Source organism: Haliaeetus albicilla, chromosome 4 (assembly GCF_947461875.1).
Source record: "Haliaeetus albicilla chromosome 4, bHalAlb1.1, whole genome shotgun sequence".
In the NCBI taxonomy this organism is placed as follows: Eukaryota; Metazoa; Chordata; class Aves; order Accipitriformes; family Accipitridae; genus Haliaeetus; species Haliaeetus albicilla.
Genome location: NC_091486.1, coordinates 38,533,062 through 38,557,684, shown reverse-complemented (window position 1 = coordinate 38,557,684; position 24,623 = coordinate 38,533,062). Strand labels below are relative to the sequence as shown.

General features: G+C 43.8%; 1 protein-coding gene across 2 annotated transcripts; it reads right to left on the bottom strand.

The window, feature by feature from the left end:
• Nucleotides 1–207: 207 nt before the first annotated feature.
• On the bottom strand, nt 208–20,361 carry FRZB (frizzled related protein). 2 transcript variants are annotated; one of them, XM_069781947.1, is made up of 6 exons: nt 19,739–20,357; nt 10,105–10,152; nt 5,403–5,468; nt 3,142–3,346; nt 2,837–2,900; nt 208–1,237 (listed from the first exon to the last, which is right to left on the bottom strand). In XM_069781947.1, exons 1-6 carry the CDS (start codon nt 20,190–20,192, stop codon nt 1,127–1,129), a joined length of 948 nt encoding a protein of 315 aa, XP_069638048.1. In that variant the 5' UTR covers nt 20,193–20,357; the 3' UTR covers nt 208–1,126. The 2 variants fall into 2 exon arrangements, with proteins under 2 accessions (XP_069638048.1, XP_069638049.1); XM_069781948.1 differs by lacking the exon at nt 10,105–10,152 and having other exon boundaries at nt 19,739–20,361.
• Between the last annotated feature and the right edge of the window lie 4,262 nt (nt 20,362–24,623).

Sequence of the window (24,623 nt, the reverse complement as noted above, 5' to 3'; positions counted from 1 at the left end):
AGCAAAGAGGACTGTTCTTTTATTTAGCCCATTTAAATTTCTTTTGAGCATGGGAGAATAGGAAAACAGAAGATAATTCAAACATGTGGGAACTACCTGTAAAAAATTCTACAAAAGCACAAAAATGAGGGGTTTTTTTTTTGCTTTTTGTATTTTCAACAGTAATATAAAAAAACCATGACATTGGTTCAAAAGTCAGATAAGGTCTGTGCTGGTAACTACAATTCTTTTATTGGACATATTTTACTGAGCATTGAACGCTTATTTATGTAGGCACAGATTTAAGAATAACACCACAAAATCAAAAGGATAAAGTGCAGACCTGTACTGAGAAGCAGGCCTGGTAAGTCAGTCTACTGCTACAACTCAGCAGAGAAAGAAAGAAAAGGGGAAAAAAACCCTGCCATTATAAGAGAAGTATATTATAAATTATGTTCTGTGGTAACAGAACTATACTACCTTTCCTGCAAGGTCCAGAGCACTGGAAAACCCAGGTCTCCTCTGCACATGCACACTGTGTTTGTTGCAGGAAATATTTTAAGTTAGACTTTGGCTTACACAAGTGGTTTATTTATAAGAAAACTTAAGAAAAGTCTACTGATTAAAACAGTTCTCTTAACATCATTTCTTTATATATTTCAGAATTATATTTCAGAATAAAAAATTATGCATTTAAAACCAGATAACATCCTCCCCCCCCAACACAGTAAGCTGGAGCAAACAGCGACCAGGAAAGAGTGAAAGAGGGAAGCCAATCTGAGTCATCACTTCAAGCGACAGTCTTTGCCAGATCTCATTCCTGCTTGCATCAGAATTTTCTCCCTAAGAAGACTGAGGAGATAAAATGGTAAATTCAACAGGTCCTTATTTTTCCCCATCTCATAAGGGCAGTTTTCTACAGTTCTTAGTAACAGAAAAAAAATAAAATACGTATTTCCAGAGCTTGCACACATCTGAAAAGAAAATGCAGAAAACAAGAGGGAGAATAAAAACTAATATAAGCTAAAACATTATTTTGTAGTAAACAATAGAATATAACGTGCAATAGTGCAATTTCTCCTTTGCTGCTCCAACAATGAAGTCTTGGTGGATAGTCCACTGCATGTCAATGTATGGTGTCCCACATCTAACTACGTGCTGGTCGGGCACTGCTGGGTTTGCCAGGTTTCGGAGCCGAGTTGCTGTGTGCGGGCTCTCCCTTCCCCTTCCCAAGGTGGCAGAGTTTCTGATCCCAGCGCTGCGTATTGAAAGGCAAAGGAATTACAAAAGAGATTACAGAAGAAGACATGTCATATGTGAAACAACCGTATGTGTTTACAAACAGCAGCAGAAAAAAAAAAAAAGCTATCGCTGTTTCCACTGCATTAGCCTCTGTCGGGTTCGAATGGTGGAATGTTGGGTTATTGGTAAAAGTCACTTTAAATAGAGAAACCATTTTCTGGCTTTCTTGTAGCCTCTGTGAATGAAGGGGCTCATACAAGGCATAATGGCTTCAGCATGAGTCTCACCTTCTAAACAACAGAATTTAAATGAAGCTATTTGTGCAGCCTTTGGTAGAAGCAGGATGAAAAACAGTAAGTGATTTTTATTAATTTTTTAAAATTATTATTATTTATTTTTACTTTTCAGGTAATAGCAACTGCAGCACAAAAAGATGTAATAAATACAGTTGCTACAACTGATGACACTTTTGGAAGAGGAGATTATGATGAGAAGGAGGTAGCGATGTGGCATGGTCCTCAGCAGGCCCAGGCTGGGCACGAGGGCAGAGGCAGCAGGTCTTGGGCCGCAAGGAAGTAAATGAGAAAATAAGTCAGACGTTCGCCCAAAAAACTCCAACAAATGACACTGCCATCCAAGAACTGGAACTCAGCAGAAGCCAGCCCATGGTGGTAACGTGGTATTTACTCTGCGGCACGGGATTTCATAAGGTTCTGCCAAATCAAACAACAACTTGGAATAAGATCCCCATATCTTTTCACTTGTGTAATCTCTGTGCATGTGACAAATACGCACAGAAAAACTTGCATTTGCAATCAGAACAGTATTTTCCTGCCAGTTACCACTAAGGCTGTTGAAGAAAGAGTTGAGTGGAAAAGGAGACTAGTTTGCACAGGCATAACCATTATGTCAAGTCAATGGCTGAGAAATTGTGTCAAAGTAAGAATATTCTATGATATTCCTAACAACGTTCAAATCACTGATACTTTGTGGCACATCAAAACATAAAAAGAACTTGGAAGGCACTAGAATACATTTAAATTAGAAAACATTAGAATATATTTTCATATCTTACTTGCATTTGAGCTCATTGCTTCCAATTTGCTATGACGTGACTTCCTTATCATGTACGTCCTTCACTTAAGCCAGGAAGGTAAATTTAAAATAGTTGCTAATCCACACATTTTGGTAAGAGAACTGTATTTAAAGAATATTAAATCTGCAAAGTATAATTCTGACTTAGTCTGGAAAACATCTGTAAAGCCCTCTTTTTTTTTTTTTTTTTTAATTACTATCACAGTCCCAATAAGTAGGTGCGTGTTATAGAAAGCGCAGTTTGCCTACAGACTTAAAATACTCCTACTGTTTGCTTTTTTGAGATGGAGTGTTTGATTGCTGCTACACTGGTGTACTTTGGGGCAATTCGATGTATCCCTTTAGTTTATAAAGCATGCATTTCTAAGTAATACAGCAAATAACACACCAAGTTAATTTTAGATACTTGATGTTAAATAACAGGGGTCAGCATATGTATTTTCTTCCCTTATTTTGAAAAGATTAGGTAGATGTTTCATGGTATCTGCAGCATTTGACTTTTGGTGAGGTATCTTCTTACCTTTACTTTTTTACCAAGACGATCCTTCCATTTCTCAGCTATGGAGCCTTCCACCAAGAGCAACCTACACAACAGAGACAACCAGTTACTCCACTGACAGGCATGCACAAGCTATACAACCCAATGCATGCAAGACTAAGATCTCTGTGCCTACAGAGAGTCTTGTCCCCCCTCCGAATACCATTAAGGAGGTGTACAGAGAGTCACACCAAGTTTTCCTTTCCCAGTGGCTCTGAAGTTCAGCTTTACGGGCAGGGGAACAAACAACAACAAATATGCTCCAAGGACAATGCAGGAAGAGTCACCTGGACCGCTCCTCGTCTTCGTAGCCCATAATGATGTATTCTTCACTGGCGCTGAGTGATGGGCACAGGCAGCCGGAGTTTGTGTGAAGGTTTACAGTGTCCTTTGGGATGTTCACCAGGGAAGATTTTAGGATCTCCTTTACTTCCACTACCACAGTGACATCGTGACATTTAGTCTTCACCTCCTTCACTTTAGCCCGAATGACTGGGAAAAAGTCACAAAGAACATAGTTAGCAGCAGCAGATAATGCGGGTCACCCCCAAGCCGTTCCTGGTGACCTCTGGGATTAGTCTTTTGCACCATTCATTATCAAAAGCTTAGCTGAACTCCAGCAATGCCCCTGCCCCCATCTCTCCACTTCATTACTTCATCCTCCACCAAGAGGGTCCAAGTAGCTCAGCAGATCTCATAATGGTGGGGTCACCAGCAAGAGTTATGTACCAGTTGGATTTATGTCCTGTTTAAGCTGGGCTTTAACTTTAGCATCCCTTCTTCTTCGCCCTTTCCACTTTAAATATATTTAATTAATTTCTTGTATGCTCTCCTTCTCCTTCGAGCTGTAACTGCTCCCTCTTTGACTACCTGCAGTACATATGACCAAACTTAATTTGTCACTCTCAACCTTTCATGAAACGTGAATGTCTGTTAAAACTTCTCCTACCACTACTTCTGCCGGATGACAGGCCCTTACTTTTTTTATTCTCTCTCCAGTGACCCAGCAGCAATCTGCTCTGCTCTTTATGAATTCTAAACACTCCTGATCTTGACCTCGTGACCCATCTAATTGTTTCCTCCCTCACCCTTTCTTTTTGCCTTAAGTTGCATGGGAGGAAAAGTTGCCTTTCAAAGGCAACGCTTTTCATTTCTCTCATGGTGACCAGTGAACTGATACCATATGCAAATGAAAAGCAGTCCAGAGGTCATGCTCTAGAGAATACCACATCTTTCACAGCCTGCAAATAAGAGTCCCTTTCCATTATAAATAGCAGATTTCCCAGATTCCCAATTTCTTCTAACCTACGTGAAAAAGTCAGTATGGAAGGAAGAAAACCATGGACTTACACATCTCCTCTCTTCACATGCATTGCCCATAAAGTCCATCAACCAGCATGTATTGCAGCCGCATTAAATACAGCTGCCAACAATTAATAACTTAGGGTAAATTGTGTATATTAAATGCACAAGTGATCCATTTTCCTAAAACCTTTTAAGATTTCAAAACAAAATCTTGCTTTACTTTGGAGTTATTTCAAATGTATATTGAAATGTCTTTAATTCCAAAAGCTCAAAAAGATCGGCAGTAGCATGCTCAGCAACTCTTTACCATGTGCAGGTACCCTCTGGAGAATAGACACTCTGTAATTATTTTCCAAACAAATCCACCAAAACAACATAAAACCAACTAGTCACCTAAAAAATAACAATGATGTTTGACTGAATACAATTATAATTTTTTAGCTTTTAATAGGATCTATTTTTGAAAGAAGCTGATCTGACAACAGTTGTATAAATGCATAATCTTAATGAATATTACACAATCACTACCACTTAAATGAGGTCTTTAAGTTCACTGAGCCGAAGGCTATTCTCATGATTAATGGGAAAAAGGATGGGCCCAATCGTTGAGTTCCTGCGATATGTATTCACTGGCTTCATCACCCTAATTTGCTTAAAACAAACAGTATGAAGAAAAGTAGCAGCCTGGACCTGTGATATGCCTGAAGACCCAGACAATCTGGACGAGAGAAGACATAATATGGACATTGTGCACTTTTACAGGTGTTACTGACAGCACAACACAGCTGGCAAGATGCTCATTGCTGGCTTCAATACTTGAGAAAGAAAGAACCTAGTAGGCTTGTTAGATTCCACGGTGAGTTTGTAGGCATGAAAGTTAGTAAAAACATCCCTTCCTGCAAAAGCAGAACATAACAGAGCTGGAAATCAAAGAGGCAGCTCAAGCATAGCAGCCCACATCATTTTTGTCACATCACTTTTCACACTAAAAAAGTGCATGAACCCCAAATGCCTGCGCTGACATTGAAATAACACTCCACATCAACAGACACTCTTTTACTAACATATTAAGCTCATCCCCTCCGTCCTTCTAATTTGGAAATGTTTCAGGCCACATCTTCCTTCCCTAACAAGCACCACTGGATTAACCATCAGTAATTGGGACCATAGGCTTTTTTAATGAACATTTTTCCGTTACTGTAGCCTTAAAAATGTTGGGAGCTGGCCATGCAGCTGTTCTTACCGTAGTTGTAATTGTTGCGTAGATAGGTCTTCTGGGTAGCTTTTATAGGCTTGCATTTGCAGCGCTCTATAAAAAGAGAAAGTTTTGTTCAGAAAGAAAAGAGCATATGTTCAGTGACAATCTCTCTGAAACCCCAAGCTGACACATAACAAAAATTTCACTGAATTGACTTGTTTATTACAGGCACGTGAAATATTAAAAACCACGGGGCATTTCTGGTCTGTTCTGCTGGAAGATGTTGTGAAACTGTCCCTCAGACCTCGAAGGTTTCTAAGAGAAAACTTGACAAGCTAAAATTTAAAAAACACAACCAAACAACTACAACCAACTAACCCCACAACAACAAGGACACAAGGACTTGGAATCTGAAGTGACATAATCTTCCATTTTAAGCCAATTCAAATTTCAACCTTGGTCTCTTCTGTGCTCGCAGGTGCTGCAATTCCAGACCCTTACAATGCCATTCTCTCTTCTCTACTACACTTACTGAATGCTCTCCTTTCTGCACCTTTGATCATACAGATTGTGATATAGACACAGAAGGAAAATACTATGACAGGGCATGGTTTAACATTTGATTGGAGACTACATATCTCAGCTTGGTTTAGCAAATTGGGATATTCTGGCTAGCAGGCATTCACCATAAGGAATATGATTTTTGTGGCTAATTATCAACGTACAGTTCATCTTTGGAGCTGCACTGTAAGATTTCTTACAGTGGCATGGCCCCTTTACACCTGAAGATATCTAGGAAGTACAGTCAACAGATGAAGCATGTCGGAGGGTGGCAGGACCAAGTGGCACGTGGGTCCCTGCTCCAAACACTTCTGGGACAGTCCTGACAAAATGAAACCTCAACCATGTCTCTTCAGCAGCATCTGGCAAGAGGTTTAAAAGGCTGAAGGGCTTCATTTGACTACTGCAGGTGTTTGGTGTTACCTTTGATCCTGCTCTGGACTCTTCCTCAATTTTTGTGTAAATTTTATTATGACCCAGAACCTCAGGTTTAATTAAAATAGGGAAATTATTAGACCTTCTGGCGGTAAGGATAGCCTTCAAAAGACAATACTCATGAGCGCTGTCAGAGCAGCATTTCCAGTGGTGCAGCTTCCAGACAGCTGGGAAAAATAACGGAGGTAAAAACATTTTTGTTAGTGCCTGGGGAGCGCTAATGCTGAAGCTCCAGAGCCATGCGTTCACTAACACCACCAATAATTCATGGCTGGTTGTTCTAATGCAAATATTTACTTATTTCAAGCTAGTGTCTAAGTGGAGTTTGGTGAAGTCGTTTCAAACAGCAGGTCCCAGTATTACATACACATAGTCATCTATTTTGACATTTGACTTAGCATTTAAGTGGAAGTACACTTAATGCAGCCTATTTCTATACACCATCATTCTAAAATACCAATGCATATAAGCTAGTGATTTAGTTAATCCAACATGAAGAGCCTGAAAAAAGAACTTTATTTGCCATATAAGATTTCTGCATATTAAAAAAGAAAGATGGAATCATATGGTTATGAACTTTCCAAATCATTACTTATTTTCTATTGAAATCATTTTTGTAGTTGAAAATACAAAAAAAATACAGGAAAGAGGAGAACATTTTAAAAGAAGAGTATATTGTTTCCTTGAATTTCAAACGCATCCTCAGGAATCTATATATAGAGGCCTACAGACTTCAGCTTTTGTATGAGACTGTGTTAAAATAATGAAGGCAGAGAAGGGAAGTGATTTTTGGCTTCCATTCTGCCTGTGGGAGCTCATGCATATTTTAGGCCAAACTACGGCCCATTTTATAAGCTGCCTCGAAACAGGCCGTAAAAGATATGCTCCTATGACCCACACTCGCGCAGGCATCTCAGCGTTCAAGTCCACCAAGTCGTACACTTCAACGCTCTCCTGCTGTACAGTACTTTGCTCTGTGGCACAAGTAAAAGAAAATAGTCTAAATTACAAGACAAGAATACATAGCCTCACATTTCCCTCAATTTTAAGATGGTATTGGAATATTTTATTAATTTGAGGAATATATTTTATTAGTCTTGTTCCAGAAACAAATTATAGACCTGCCCATGTTCTTAATGAAGGATACCTCCTAGTCACCCTAGTGCTTTTCAAGTTTACATTTCAAAGAACTTTACAAAACGCTGCGTTATTCCTAATTACTATTTAGAGATACAGAAACTAACAGAGTCACTTGCCAAGGTCAGTTATAAAGTCAGTCGTAGAGCTAGAACCAATTCCTCCCTCCCGATTCCTATTACAGTGACTCTCAAAGGAAGCACAACCTGAGTTATTAGAGAACACATATTTGATTGATGCATGCTCCTGGCAAAGCTGAGCTTTCCCCAAAGAGTGGGAACACCTGCAAAAGGTGCTTACAAAAACATACTGCATCTCTTGGTGCTGAGGGGAAGTCCCATCTTACATGACAGTCTGTCTCCTCCACAGCTGCCAGAATTACCAGAAGAGCTCTGGGACGACAACAACGTTATATTCCAAGCACTGAGACAGGCAGCAGTGGCTCACACCAGTTTTGACTGAGAGCTCAGCTAACTTTGCCATTAAACATTCTTTTTTTAATACAAATCAATATAGGACTCACAGAAGCTCAAAATCTATACCTTTGAAAACTTCTCCCTGTAAATGCCAAAACAAACGGACTACATGGGAAAAGTGTTTTGCCCATGGATGGCTACAAAGAAACGTGACATCTTAAATATATGTTCCTGCACCGTCTAAAACTTGGCTGTAACATGGATCGGGACATGCACTCAAACCTGGCAAATGCTTCCCTGATAAATTAAGGATAAATAAAACCTCTGGAAAAATTTCAAAGTGACTTGAAAAGCATCTGATGAAGCAGGCAACAATGTAGTTTACTGCCAAGAGAGGTAAAAAAGCTTCCCCGCAAAAAAACCTGTGCAGACTCAGAGGGAAGTTTTTGCCAGCGGACACTACTGGGAATAAAAGGTGTCTCGAACAGGGGTAACCCATGAGTTCTGCTCACTGCAGCTGTACACAGCAACACATGCAATATGCTCCAGAAACCACAGCGCTGAGTCCAGGATTTTTTAAAACACATCAGATTGCTACTCACAAAAAAAAAAATTCTATTTACAATGTCAAAATTACAAATTTACTTTAGTGAACATATAAATAAAGTAATTATGAAACACAGCCTTTTAGGTGGTTAAACTGTGTTTGACAGTTGAAACAGGTATAGTGCATTGCACCAGAAATTGCGTTTGTACAGCAAAAGGCAGTGATAAAGTATTACCCTGCCTTTTCATCAGCAATTTTTCTGTGCATCTTCACCCTGTTTTTTGGATTGGATTTTTTTAGGTCTGGTTTTGCTTTTACTAGTCAAAAAGCATCATGACAGCAACAGTATAACTGAGTCTTACTCTTTTCCACTGCAGGGTCACTTACTGGTATTACATGCCGCCTACATCCCTAAGGTCAGGCAGTGGTAAAGATATATTTAATATTTTTGATATAAGGTGCAATTGAAGGTATCCAGCTTTACTTTCATACTCAAAGAGCTACACAATTGAAAATGGCTTAAAACTAAGAAGATACTGACATTAGTAATAAAAAAATCTTTAGGAAGTCTTTCAGACACAGTCCTGTGCTCAAGGCAATTTAAAGTGAAGCTTGTTAAAGGGCTTACTTTTATCAGGTTTTTCTAATTGTAGCTGGCTTTCTAAAGGATGTACATTGCGATTTAAATAATATTTTGCACCCACATAGCTACTTTCACATTGGGACCTACTGATCACATTTTAAAACTGTATTATAAGCTGAGCATTATTAATACCTTTTTACAATTTGGTCACAGACATTAATGCTGAAGTTATCCACTTTTATGCAGATATCTAAATTTATGTTCCACAACCATACTTAGGTGTTTGTATTAACAAACTGAGCATCAGTGCACACTACAGTTTATCAACACCTCTGGAGAAGGAAAGACACAATGGCCAATGCTAGGTTTCCATGTGTCATCTTCTTGACAAAGGCCTAAGAGGAAAACTTCTGAAGGAATTGTAATAAAATTCAAGGAAACCTACAGTCATTGGCTTGTTTGAGCAAAAAATTCACATTTCTATAATCTATTAGCTATCAGCCTGGGCTTTGCTTCTCTCCATTGCCTATGACTAGTGGTAACACTCAGGGGGTTTTAGTCAGTTCCAGCAAAAACAAAACAAAAATAAACAGCAACAGGGGACCTACTGGAATAAACCCAGTCTCAGAAGGTCTCAGCATCAACCTCCTCAGGTTAATGGGAGTTCTGCCATTATATACAATGAGTGCCAAACTTAATTTGCAAACTTTAAAGTCAGAACGAACCATTATCATTGTTGGTTTTGCCCAATTAAAATCCATTTAATGATCATTCTCACTGTTCAAGACAAAACTTTCAATGTTGACTTGATGGAAATTTTGCCCTGACAAGAGCAGAAGAGACGAGCGCTAAAAGGCTGCCTAGAGTTAATTGAGTTCTATGCTGAGAGGTCCACAGGCTGACCAGGCCCAAATCCCACCTGTCTACGGGACGTAAAAGCACAATCTACAAGATTCCTGGACAAGACACAGTATTTAAGCATCACTTAGTACCCCTCTTACTTAATCAAATATTAAAAGGATTTGAAAGACTATAACTTATTACACAGTTTTATAAAAGTGTGCTTACCGATGCCAGCGCCTCTACAGTTGCCGTTATTAGAATCCATAGGGAAATCTGGCATGGATTCATAAAATACATAAAGAAATGTTAGTATTTTTAATATTGGATTGTTTCAATACACCCACATTACAATGTTTGCTCTTTCTCTAATATTTAGTATTTTAAAACTTAATAGCTTTATTAATAAATAGATCGTAATGTTCTACAGGCCAGCTTGTTAAAGTTGACGCAATTTCTTATCTGAACTTCACCCAAATCTGGCACATCATGTTAAATCTGAAGCAGATTAAATATCCCATTTCTACTGCTGCACAGACTGGCAGGTTTAGGATGAGGATGGAAATTTACGGCATGAACTTAGAGCATCTACAAAAAGTACACATACTGTTTGCATTTAATTAGATGATGAAAGAGAAATTATTTTTGGTTTGTTTTTTTGGTTACTGAGGAAATCAAACCAACCAACCACAATCATATCGTTGAAGCAAATGCCAAAACAAATGTTTCAGACCTTCCCCTTCCGCTCAGTTTAAAAACACACTGATTAGTTTGAAGGACAGATAAGGAACAGAAGGAAAAAAAGGCACTATGCCCAAAGAACTGCTTTAGACACATTCCTAAGTGGAACGTGTCCCACATTAGTAAAATGCATCATTTCAAACCTGTTGCTTATTAAATCACACAATTTAATGGATTTATACATATACTTAATCATGGAAAAACAAGTATGCTAATGCATATAACGTTGTGCAAGTTAAGGAAAAAATAAATGCAAGAGAAACAAGATCTGAGAGCGAGGCAGTATACTTTATTAGAATAACACATAAAATGGAAAAACAAATGAGCTTTCAAAGAAAAAGGCCTTTACATTTACGCCAGTACTTCCAATTCTGAAAACTGGTATCATACAAACATCACCTTTCTTATACCCTTACATTATCATGTATGCAATGCCACTGCTTTTATAATATAGAACAAATGAAGACATGACCATGTAACAAAAGCTCCTCTCTTGCAGCTTGAGCTGTAAGGATTTGGCTGTAAGACAGCCCAGGACACTGATGATACTCAGTATAGGTAAGGGGTTTAGATGTGTGGAATAAATTTTAAGGACTGGGGCCATTACTTAATCACAAATTCTGTAAATACATATTTAAAATACCTGTTTACAAGAAATCTAATATTACTTAGTTAATCTTCTAATTTGGCCATCCTTCTTAAAAAAAACCAACAAACAAACCACCTTAATGCATATTTATACTACTCATAGCAATGTGAAACTTTCTTTACATAAATGGGGATATGGCTAAATGACAGTCAGGGCAAGAGTAAATCTGAAAAACAACTAATTGCCTCACTAACATAATAGTTAGCTTCAAAAAATTGAAACTTCAGGAATAATTATTCTTACCAACATAAAGAGCAAAGGGTATAGAAAATAGCATAGAAGGACTGAATAGATGCTCTTTTATATCCAATATCCTGTTGCTAATAAAAAATCATACCAATTTTCTTCCAAAGAAAGTTCCAAACTACTGCAGGATCTTAGTTTACAGAACAAACCCCAGCATTTTCATGGAGCCAGCTTGGTCTTTGGTTATCAGGTACTTCCACAGCAGCTGTAAGCTTCTCCATGCTGCCTTGTAACAAGTCAAATTATACACACTAATTCTTACTTACATGCTTTATTTCAATCATTCACCTGAGCTATTCTCAAATTTTTAAAAAGCTGTTATTATCAGGTGGTAATTAGTGATGGTGACCTCTACCAATAGCGCAAGGTAAAAAAAAGAGGCCTTCATCAAATCTAAATGCATTTTATGTTGTATCAAGTGTTTTCTTGTATTCCAGGACATGATGAAAGAGGAATTAAAATGGTTTTCCTCTTGCAAATGGTAAGTAAAAGGATGACCATGTTTCTTCTCATTCTTCCTCTCCTGGGCCAATCCTCTGTTGTCTTGTTCATTTAGCCATGTGGTAGCTTTACATCTGCAATTCCTTCTGACATGATAAAAGCATAGACAGCACTTGGGTCTACAGTCCGATAATCCTCCCATCTGCTCCCACTGCAGACAGAAGTCTGCAAAACTTCCCAGCCACGAACCACAAAGAGGTGGCTCTACCTCTCCATGCGCCTAAGACTGGCCTGAGATGTTTCACCACTCTCTGGGCATTCAAGACCCCTGCAGAGAAAGCTCTCCAGATTCACTGCCCCTCTCGTTCGGTCGCCTTGGCCAACTTCTCAGGTTGCCTTCCAGGCTTTGCACATGGATGAAGCAACTCTTTCTGGTGCTTCATGTGGCCCAGCAAGCCAGAATTCCTACCAAAATAAGTACTTTGGTTATGAACAAAGGGATGGCTCTTTCACACCTCCAAAGCACGTGCCCTACGCCAACAAAACTGTTACTGGGGGCAGAAAAACTTTTCATCAGTGGAGGAGGCAAGGGAAATATCAGGTTAAATGCTTACCATCTTCACATCCATGGAGGCAACAGGGAAGGAAAAAGAAGCCCTGAAGTGCACTCTCCCTTCCTAAACCAAGGGCTGATCCAAGCAGTCATGGCTTCATGGTGTTTGAGTGAACCAAGTCCAATTCACTCTGGAATTACAACTAAAAATAAATCAGAGCCCAGTCAGGGGTTCCCAGCCTTCCCTGTCCCACTCGGGGGTACGATGCTCATGCGTATCAGCTGAGGAACTCTCCTTCAAACTCACACTGATGCAAGGGGGGCGCTGCTAAACACTCAGAATGCCCAATATAAACCTGGTCCTCCAAACAAACACACAACTAAACTGCTTTCCACCAGGTGTTCCTTTCCACTCCTAAGTACACAGCTTATTTTATTTTTACCAAATTACAACACACCACAACCTCAACCCGTTTCCTAATTCTGCATTTGTTTACCAGGTCACTTGTCCTAACCCAAACCAGTGGTTGCAGGTATCTGACAAAGCAGCTGGGTGCGCAACAAGAGTTAATTCGGGCGTGTGCAGGGCAGCTATTAATGGAAACGGCTCCCACTTCTGTGCCTGTGTGAAGGCTGTGGTGTGCAGCGTGTTGTGCTCTGCAATTGTGGTCAGAGCACAGTGCCTGTCAATGAGCGAAGGAGGAGTAAACAGGTACCGATACATCACTTCATGATTCATTTCCCTACCTGCGAGGGCTTGGGCCAGGCACGTACTGACCTTGCCTTGATGCTTATCTTTCCTGGTGCACTCATGCTTAAGTAGGGATGAGCAGTTTCTACTGATGGAGAGGAGCGTGGGCTCGCGGAGGGACTGGAGACCTCCACCACTGCACAATACATCTCGGGGAAAGGCTTTGCATCAACCTGATCCTTCCCCCAGTCAAGCTCATACCCCTTGGTCCTTTCTCATCTACCAGGGAAGCAATGGGAAAAAGGGTCTGGGCCAGCCCTAGCACCAGTCCCTCACAAGATCTTAGTTGGGCATCAGCAACCACGAAATCCTGACCCCAGCAGTCTGACTGGCAGAGACCTCTCTCCATCAGGAGATGCACACTGCTTAGACCTCCAGCCATAATGGAGACAGGAGAGGAAAAAAAAAAAAAAAGCTGTTTTTAAAAATAAACAACTGACTTCCTATTGTTCCACTTCTCTTCTGAGGCGACCTCTCTGCCAAGTTTTGTCTATGCAAAACAATCTTTTTGAAAGAAATATCTGTCAGCTATGATTAGCAGGATTGCCAAAGAGGAAATATTATCCAGAGCTCCAATTCAAAGGCTTCTTACTAAATTCTGTTTAAGAACAGGGGGAAAAAATCCAAACTGATTTTTCCAATAAGTCGTTTTAATTAATCGCTTTTCAGAGGGATGCTATATAAAAAAACCCCAAACCACTAACAAGGAGAGCAGAATAAAAGCCGCTTGCGCAGTAAGTGTACAAAATAACGATGCCTGGATCGCAGATTTGGATGAGAGGTTTGGGAACAGAAAACAAGTTGGTAAAACCTAGTTTTGAGTAAACATCTTACTCATATCATAGCTTACATTAAAAATAAAAAAAAAGCAGAGAAAGAGCCAGAAGTAACACGATCCTGATTGTCACTGCAATTAAAGAACATGGCCCAGCTACTACTGAAGTCACTCCAGGCATGCTGCTCCAGAGAACAAAACCACAGCGAGTAGTTGCTGCTTGGGCACTTCCTTCAGATGGAGACATCTGTGAGCCCCATTGATTAAGAAACCTTCAAATATGCATGAATTCAGACTTCTAAATCTACTTCAGGTCTTAATACAGAGAGGATCTTTGCTAATCTGATTGCAAAAACATGCACAGCAAAGCAAAGTAATAGGAAAACTGATCCTCGTTAAAATTTGATACAGATGACTTGACTCCAAGTCACAGAGCAGCCTGCAACATGACAACACGGCTGCTCCACATAATGAATTATTCCACATAATGAATCCTGCTGGGTTTTGATGACATATAATGGCCTAGGTCTTGACTTGATGCTTAGACTGTAAAAGCCATTCTAGGGGACTCAGCCTACAAAGGCAGACAAAGCAAAGTGATATAACACCATCAATGGTACCATCATTAATAAGGTTTAAATACTCTTATTAACTTTTTCTGTCTTCTTTAAGGCTTGAAGCTTGTAATGATTTTGTTCTTTAACTGAGAAATAAGTCTGCTTCCAAGTTTAGAGCAAACACCTAAACCAAATCTCAACTTTAAAATGACAACCTGGGCACGACTGCTAATCCTCAGTACAGGCTGAAACACTTTCCTAACACCACTGTGCATTTTGGCTACTATAAGTAGAGCTATGTGAAGTCTGAGTCAGAGCAAATTTGATCTGGAGTTTGGAAACCACTCTTTTGGAAATGAAGTAAGTAACACATGAAAAACAAGCATGGCAATAGCTCCTTCACTTTTCTTTTAAGCATACAATGCCAGATTCACATACTGGTTTACTACGAATTCATCTAGGCAGATGGGCAGGTACGGAGGACTTGGCCTACATGGAGAAATCATGGGTTCATGTAAGATTTTAGAAAATGCGTCTCCATCACTTGAATAACGTTTAATCATCTTTAATGTTTAAGAGATAGTACTTTTTTTAAGAGATTCAGAGTTGTCCTCAGCTGTCTTATGATAATCACCCCAAATGGTTCGGACATTAATTACACATGGTTGATACCTTGTGATGATGCTTCCTTTTTCCCCCAACGTCTCATTAACAGCCCAACGTGCCTTCAAGCTATTTTTCTATCTAAGTAAGATACAGTGATACAGAAATCCAACCGAAGGATCTGTCCTCCGATACGCATGGTACCCATCATATTGCTCTGGTTTTATTGCCAGTTACCTCTTCAAAACAGGAATAAACATGTCACTTGAAACATAAACACTCTGCTAGACAGTAGCAGCCAAGCGCACGTGCCGAAGTGCTTTTCTGAGTCAGCATCCCAACACCAGCGATGACTGTGATCAGGCTGGTCATTTCTTACATGTAAAATTAAAGACAGGTCTTGCTATTGAAATTTTAGATTCAAGACAGTTTTCACCTATCTGCTGTTCTTGCTGCCTCACAGACTAAAGATTTGACAGGAACCTAAATGAAGGAAGCAGATAACCAGATAGACATGAGGCAGTCAACATATGTACCCAGCACAAGGAGACTGAAATATATGAAGCACGTGAATGGGACCTCCTACATATGCAAGACAGCTTATATTGATGTCTGCAAGCATAACCACTTTCATCCCCAAAACGCAAAGGACAAGGATGCAAGGTAAAAGCTATATATCAGGTATTTGCATGCACTAACCTCACATCTGGGACATTAACATATTGTCAAGAGGCTTCTTCATCCACCATCCTGGATTGTGACTTGTCAGATCCTCCACACGAAGCCAAAATATTCAGTGTTGCACCTGCCCCCAGAACACCCCCACCATGCCCAGAGCATCCCTCTGCTGCCTGGGTGTAAAAGAACGCAGGTGTTTCCCAAAGATAATGAAAAATCAAGGACAATGTGTTCCCCACAGGATGCTTGTTTGAAGGTGGTCTCTGTAACTTGAGGAACCTGAGACCTCCAGATCAGCAGTGTGGTACAGCAGCTCATACTCAGGTTTTGGAGACCAGCACAAGCCCAGAGGGTCTGCAGAGTTTCTTCCTCTAACTGAGCCCTAAACAAAGCACTTTTACTGTTCTTACCAGTCTTCTCCATCACGGACATAGCAGTCGCTATTTCACCCCTTCAGCACGTCAGCAGCCCTAATAACATCAGAAGAAAGACACAAATATCTCCCTTGTTCCTGCAAAGAGGAAGCCTCTAGATCTTCCTTGCCACCCGGGCTGCACATGGAAAGAGGTCCTAGAAGATGTTTGTGGAGGATTCATGACGGGTGCCTCAATAACTGAAAGTGAACTTCTTACTGGGTTTTGCCACAGATTTTACTAATCACAGTTCTTCCACGTTTTGCAACAGCCACAGTCTACTAGGCATGGGGAATACAACTGATCGTAGAAGAATTTCTCATCTTTTACTGCAATGTCAGCCAAAGAAAAAAGTCAAGTGAACTTCAAACAATCTTCAACTTGGCATCACTGAAATGAGAGTCAAGACCAGTTACTTTAATGGTGACAGGGAATTTTTGCGAGCATCTGTACATGCTCTTCCTGGCTGCAGAAGAGCAGACGATGACTGACCCAGCACAGTGTTAACCCGCTGCAGGCTCTTGCAGGCGACTCCACCCGAAGAAAGTGCGTCCTGAGGGTCAGAAGAGCCCTTGCACCCAGCTGAACCGCGTGCTCATAAGTAAGACGCATGGTCTAATATTGGAAAAGGAATGGAAATCGGGCTTTCCAAACCCTGTTCCTGTTCTGATAAAGACAAACATTTGACCATGTCATCCTTCGGGCTGCTGCTTTTTGGAAGGGACTAGACAAATGCATTAACCTTTACCAGTAATAATGCAGAGACCTCAAAAGGAAACGGTAGAATCCTGTTACTTTGCAGGCAGCAAAAAAATGAAAGAAAAATCAGAATTTCACTTCTGAAGACTAAAATAATCCTCTTCCGTGACAAAAGCCCATGAAAAAATGGATTTATATTTCTACCTGCCCTATTAGATGTAGTTTACAGACAGCATGAGGGGTGGGAGTGCTTAGGAGATAAAACAGTAGCAGGTATTCTGCATGGTCCCTGTTAGGCAGTTGGTTGGTTATTTGTGACTTCTACTTGGCTGCGATCCTTTATTTGGGGAACTGAATTTGGAAATGTTCACCTTACCTCTTCCTAGAACAGGAATCCTTCACTCTGCTTTCTAAAGGAGCAGTTTTATTCCCTCAAGAAGGATTCTTTCAGTCTGATGCATAATGCATTGGTTCAAAATTTTCAGCCCAGAAATGAGAATGTCATCAGGTTCTCATTCACTGAAAGAAAGTTTTCATGGATCTGGCCCTGGAATCCCTCAAAGAGGTTATTGTACTGCTGAGGTCCTCAGAAATAGGTAACTCAGGGGCAATTCTAGCCAAACTTCCTCCCTCCAGATTTGAATGCGATTGCTTTCAAATCACTGCAGACCTGCCAAGCCTTGCTCAGTTTGGAGCCATTTTTAAGGCAGTTTTGAAAGCACCTCAATGCTGCCATGAAAGGCGCTTGGTGTTCAAAACTGTACTTCCCCAAACCATCCCAGCAGGTCTGCAGACCCAGGGAGCTGCAGGCAAAAATAGATGGTTGGGTTCACGGGCTGGGGACAACTGCTGCGGGGGGAGGAAGGACGAAAAGGCAAGAGGGGAGTAATTAGAAGGGTTAGAGAGAAATAGTAGTAATGACTGGAGCTATCAGGGTATGGTCACCGAGCTGAGATTTCAAGAGGCGGAGAGGGTAACTCGATGGAGTCAGAGAAGGAGTGGGGTTAGTCTGGCCTACAAATAAATGGGGAGGAGGGGAAAGAGCAGCTTACCTGGGAAGGCTGAGCTGGGGAGCACAGTCAGGAAACCAAAGCGTGAAATTTCATTAGGAGAGGAAAACAGGAATTACTGTGTTTGGCATTGCTGGCAGAGGGATACATAAAGCACTTGTAATGGGACAGAAGCTCAGGCAAATACTGTGCTGAGCACAGAACTCAAAAAAAACCCCAACCAAACCCTTTCATTCACAGGCCACTGCTATGGGAGAATGGAGAGGTTGGAGCCACTGCCCACCAGTGAGATGCCACAACCCTTGCAGCTGCAGGCACCGAAGGAGCCGGACAGCAGCCCAATGAGCCCGCAGGGCACATGGGTGCTGCTCTGCCTCAGTCTCTGACCCCTCTTAGCTGCTCCCCTGCCCCAGCTCCGCTCTCCCACTCCTGTGACGGAGCGGTCTGGCAGACCCACCGACACTGGAACTTTGCAGCAAGGAAACGTTGCCTGGTTCCACCAGCAGCAAATAGTTTCCTCAGTGAAGACAGGAACCGTGGTCATTTCATAAAGGTCAAAGCTCACTCGTGATAACCACCCCCTAGCTTGCTTTAATTTCCTGTTCAATAGCTCCTTCAATCTACTATTTCTGCGGTGCTCGGCTCACCATGTTGTGAGCGGTGCCCTGTTAACTCCTCCAGCCCAAAGGCAGCTATGATGGCAGCACACCCCTAACAGAGCAGGGTCCCTGAGCAACAGCAGGTCTGCAGCATCGCGGTGGCCTAAGCGGTCGGCAGTCTTCACCCAACTGCACAGAGACGCTCCGGCCTCCCCGCCCGGACGGCAGCCGGACACCCAGGGCCAGCCACCCTGTGGGACCACAGCGAGTGCAGCCAGTGAAACGGGATGCAGCAAGAATGCTGAGGGGGTTCCAACAACCCCTTGGAGACCGTGGTGGGGGTCAGAGACCCTCAGAGCTGCGCTGGAGCTGCCTCAGTGCTGGAGATGGCCTTCAGCTCGCTTGGGGATGCTGGGAACGAAACACAGCGGAAGGCTGCACCTCTGCTGTGCTCCTCGCCCGAGCAGCCCGGGGACCTGTGCCGTAACCGTGCCTACGGTGCCAACCACGGAGACGAGGCTATTTTCTCCCCTTCAGCTGCACGTGTGCCAGCACTGGCACAGGAAGTGGCTGGGGAGACCACGGCCCCCCCAGCTCCTGCCCAGGGCTCCTTTGGGCACAGCTCCTTCCCCAAAATCTGCTGGCTGTGCCACGGGTGGGGATGACGGCCCCGCATGGGAGGGGAGCGGACCGCTTCGGGGAGAGCAAGCAGCTGGGGATGAGCAAAGAGAGGTGCTGCAGGACCTGGCAGCCTAGGGACGAGTGGGAGCTCCTCTCTCCTGGGTGGCCCTGCCTTCCTAACAGGCAACCACCGCTGATGAAGCACCGAAGCGGGGTGTTGAAACGTTTCCCGCCTATGTGAAACGAGGGTTGTCGCTCCCACGCTCCTAAAGCATCCCCCGGCACGACGGCGGGGCTGTCATTTGTCACGCGCCCGCTTCCCGAACAGCAAAACTTTTCCAGCAGCGACGTGGCTGCTAAAGGCAGAGGGAAAAGAAGAAAAGAAAGCGGCGGGGGCCGAAAGAGCGAGACAAGGCAGGGCTCCAGCGCGGCGGGCTCCCCTTCCCACCGGCCGGCGCCCATTGTCCGGCCGGGCGGGCGGGCGCAGAGCGGCCCCGTCCCCTGTCCCCGGTCCCCGCGCACTCACCGGCGCCCTCGGCAGTGACGATGGCCTCGGGGGAGATGCAGACGCCGCGGTCGTAGAGCGGCAGCTCGTCGCAGGCTAGGCTCTCGGGCCAGGCGTGGCGGTAGCGGATGAGGACGGGCTCGCAGCCGGCGCGGGCGCGCTCGCAGACCGACTTGCAGGGCTTGATGGGCTCGTGCTGGAAGTCGATGGTGCAGATGGGCGCGTACATGGCGCAGAGGAAGAAGAGGAGGTCGGGGCTGCAGTTGGTGCCCAGCAGCCCCTCGAACTGCTCCATGGCCAGCACGGCATTGGCCTGCGTACTGTGGTGCAGGTGGTTCGGCATCTTGGTCATGTTCCAGGGCAGCGGCTTGCACAGCGGGATGCGCACCGGCTCGCAGGCCGCCGCCCGCCCCGCCGGCGCCCGCCCCAGCACCAGCAGCCCGGCCAGGGCCAGCACCGGCAGCCCCCGCCACATGCCGCCGCCCGCCCCGACGGCGTGCCCCCGCCGCGCCGCGCCAAGCGGAGGGGCCGAGCGGCGAAACCTCGGGGCGGGGGGCGGCTCCGGCGGCGGCGGCCGCGCTGCGGCGGGGGAGGAGGGGGGGGAGCCCTCCCGCCGACCAGCCCCTCCGCGCCTCCCGCCGGCGGGCGGGACGGGACGGGGCGCTGCGCTCCGCTGGGCCCGCCCCGCTCCGCTGGGCCCGCCCCGCCCCTCCCCGTCCGGCGGGGCCCCGCTCCGCCCCGGAGTTTGGCCCCGAACAAAGGAGAGCCCCCCGGCGGGGCGCGGGCCCGCGGAGGAGAAGGAGCGGCGGCTTTGCTTCGGCTGAAAAAAGGAAGACGGGAACGCTTCCCGCCCTCCCGGGAAGGGGAACGCCTGCTTCGGGAGGGGATCACGGACCTTGCTGCGAAGGCGTTCGTTTCGGACCCATCCTCCCGCAGATAGTCATGTTACTATCGGGGAAATGCCTCTGTTTACGCGGTGCGAGGCTGGAGAAGGAGGTGCGCGGGGAGAAAGGGAAAAGGTCAGAGGTCACCCTGAAAGGGTGACGGGGGACCTGGTTTAGAGGAGAGCCTGTAATAATGTTGTAACCCAATACAAAAGAGGCAGATGCACCTGGCCTGCTTGCTTTTCAGAGCGTTAAAAAAAAAAAAAAAAAAAAGCCACATACCGACGTTGAAGTAGCACACAGAGCAATGGCACAACAAAGGGCATCCCGACTTGGTCTGAAGAAAGAGCCTTGATAGAAACAAACTTAACATTTATTAACGGAATAAATTCTTCCCAGTTACAAAGATAGGGAGCAACTGCTTGATCATGTGTTTGGTTTGGATTTACTATGGTAATAGCAGGTTTATTATTTCAGTTTCTGCCATTAAATCAAACCTGCAAGTAGAAACACACACACCAGCAGCCAGTGCTTAAGAAACCGGACCAAAGACATAGACAGGTTATGAAAGCAACTACGGGTACAGACTCAGAAACACAGGGTCCTAAGCTGGGAAAGGCTTTTTTGCATTTTTTAACTTTATCACTGCAGATGAAACCTTGATCCCTTTAACTCTGCTGCAAAAGTCCGGTCGACACCAGTGAAGGCACATGTTGAACAACATCTCAGCATCTCTGCACAAGTAGTTGGCCTTTTATTTGCCCACCTCCACGGGCAGATGCTAATTTCAAGGACCACATCATTCCCTGCACTCCCAGAAGAAACTCTGGGCCTTGGAGACAAGTAGAAACGTCCGCACGTGTGTATGCACGACAGCCTCAGGAGCCGTCAGTCAGGCTGCCTGTGCCCCCAGGCCTGCGTCCAGGCTTGCAAAATTGCCATGAGGGAAGGCAAAGGGGAGCTTGTTCATCTGCAGGGGGGATTAAAAAGAGATCTGGTTTGACTCGCCCTCTCAGCTCCTCAAATTTAGTCATAGCAAAGTCTGAGGCTTGAATTTCCTCTTGGAGTGTAAAATATGTGTTTAAAAAGTATGTGGTGTAATAAAAACCTTACCCAGCTGGTTGGGAACAAAATACGCTGGCTTTCTCTGTGGGACCGTACCTAGCAGCGATGATGGATGTGGAAGTGGTACATCCTGGGGTATCCAAGTGGAGTGAGATGGGCCAGAGTGATGCAAAGGAACCACTGACACGGAGGAAGTCTAGTTCATATTTTTCCCCTTCAACACAAAATTTTCTAATCTCTGTATTTTATTCTGGGAATAAGTTTTCCGATCACCTCCAATGTGTTTTAGAATTGATAATTACACAGAACAGCTTTAAAAACATTTCCTATGCTTTCCAGGAAAAACCATCGATATGTTGAATATTCCTATGCATGCTATAAGGCTATCAATTAAATAACTTTAATTTTTTAGCCCCAAGTCACAGTCTACATGAGATGACCTTGCACTTCTTTTTTAAATAGTAAAAATACTACAAATACTTTCTCAGGACAGCAAATGCTGACATCCCCACGAACTCACAAGCACTTACATACATTCCCACGTGATCTGTCTTCCAACCTTCCAATGTCGGTGTGAAGGTACCTCCTATGCAGATACCTTAGCTGGCAGAGCATCACCCACCTCCCCGTTCTGCTGGCAAGCCCCTCATGCTCTTGCACTGGGAGAGGCAGCCAGTGCCAATGCCCAGGCAAGGATCGGCTGCCAGCAGGATGGGGGGGGTGTGTGTGTGTGTGTGTGTGTGTGTGTGTGTGTGTCAGCGTTAATTACCTCTTGGTGTTACCAGTATAAATCAGCTTAAACCTGGTGGCAAAAATTCACCTCTGGCTGAAAGTTGGCAAAGGCAGTCTGGTTACTGACCTGAAACATTGTTATTTTTATCAAATTATCTACACCCCAGTGTCTGTTGAGTTATTTGCTGTTTTACCGAAGCACTATAGCCAGCTTCGACACCTTCCTAAACAGGGAAGGAGACCAGTAAAGGAGGAAAAGAGACAGCAAAGAGGAGGGCTGTGGTTTCATGCTATAAATGTGCAGTCGCAGTGTTTTGCCCTGCACGTGGAAAAGTTACGCTAGAGAAAAAAATAGAATGGCTGGAGGAAAAGAGCAAAGTAACAACCTGCCCTGTGTCTCCACATGCAGCTGCTGCAAAACACTGAAACTGCTAATTCAAACTAAAATATGCGTATGTACTTAAAATGAGGAAGATGGATTTCACGCGTTAGCTGAGCAAAGTGTGTGCTGCCGTATCTAGAATTTCCCACCAGTCTCAAAATACTACCTAAGAGGTCAAAACCACCCCCCCATTTTGCAGACCGAGAACTGTGCTGGGAGAGGGGAAGAGATTTGTTCACCCCTCCCCGGGCTGGCTCTGTGCTTGCACCACCCAACCCTGAAGGTGCACATTTTCCAGACGACCACAGGAACAATGCATGGATTTTCACCCGAAGCTCATATACAGTCAAAAAGGTTTGTCAGGAAAGTAGCTTTTACTTTGGGTCCCACTACACGGCCGCTGGGAATTTCATCCCCTTCTCTCCTGCCACCTTCTTAAGATTTAGGAAGAAACCAAAATCTCTTTTCACGGCTTGCATCAACAAGGGCAGTGTTAAACCCTTAGGGGTGGGTGGTGACAATAACTGCATTCCTAATCTTGGGCAACTCCAAAAGGGGTTAGTCAAACTATCGTATTATCATTATACCAGCTTGATGTCATGGATGACTAGCAAGAATTTCTTAATAAAATCATGCCCAGGCAGCAGTCTGGGATCAGCACTGCCTGCTTACAAGTTTCCTGGTGGGCTTTGAGGGGTTGGTACAGACCTGGAAATTTAAGAATACTACTACAGCCCATAGTATCACACAGAGTTATTTCCTAGAATAAACAAGCCCTCGGTGGGGCTGAGGCCTAAGGCGAGAATTTGCCCCTGCAGTGGCTCATACAAAAATTACAGAAAAAGTTTGTTGTTACGCCCTGCAAGAATCACGGTAAGCCACAACACTGCAAAACACAGCTCAGCGCCAAACTGCCCTCAGTTACTCATCTATAAACCCATTAAAAAAAAAAACCAACCAAACCAACTTGGTGGCCTCGCAGTGCCGCGAGGATGGATGTCAGCGGGAGGTGGCTGGACAACCCTCACAGCTCTGGGGATGGCCAAGTGACTTTATTTGGGTACTGAAACGTAGCAGCATGAGGAGAGCTGCAGAGAACATGAAAAGGGATTGAGGGCTTTGTTCTTGCACTCTTCCCCAAAAGGAAGCCGGGTAAGGAACTGCTTCCAGATGGCTGGCATTGATTTATTCCTTTGTTGTTTTTTTCCTTACATAGTGTCTATTCTCCCCACAATCCCCCTGCTTAATTGTCTCTCGTGGGAGCCGGATAAACAGCAACGGGCTTAAGAAGCAAGAGCTGGCTTTCTGAGATGCTCTGATGTCCTGCTCAGCTGTTAGAACTGTACATTAGCAAAACTTCGTGACTTAAAATCTAGAAATGTATGTATTTTAAGTTTAAGCTGGAAAAACTACAGTACTGAATTGAAATATTACCTTATTAAAAATAAAACTGAAATTCGAAGCCTTCTTTGCAACAGTAGGAAACACATGCAGGTTTGTCCAAGATGAATGGGTTGTAGCCAAGGCACTCCTGAGTGCATTTGTTAGCATCAGTTTTATCCTCAAGTTCTATAGTCTCCCTTTTGGTATACATAACATCCCCATATATACATCTCAGCAGCTTACCTCTATGAGGCAGGGGATATTTGTAGGCCAGAGGAGGCACAGGGAAGACGAGAGCCCAGCTGAAACCAGGTAGCATCTACTCTCACTTAGGGGAGAGTTCAGCAGGCCAACAAATCTGTATTGACATCTCTAAGGGGAATGATATTAAGTAGGTACTATGGATGCATGTAACTTCATAGCCTGTTACAACCTGTTGAGAAATAAGTACATGTCTAAA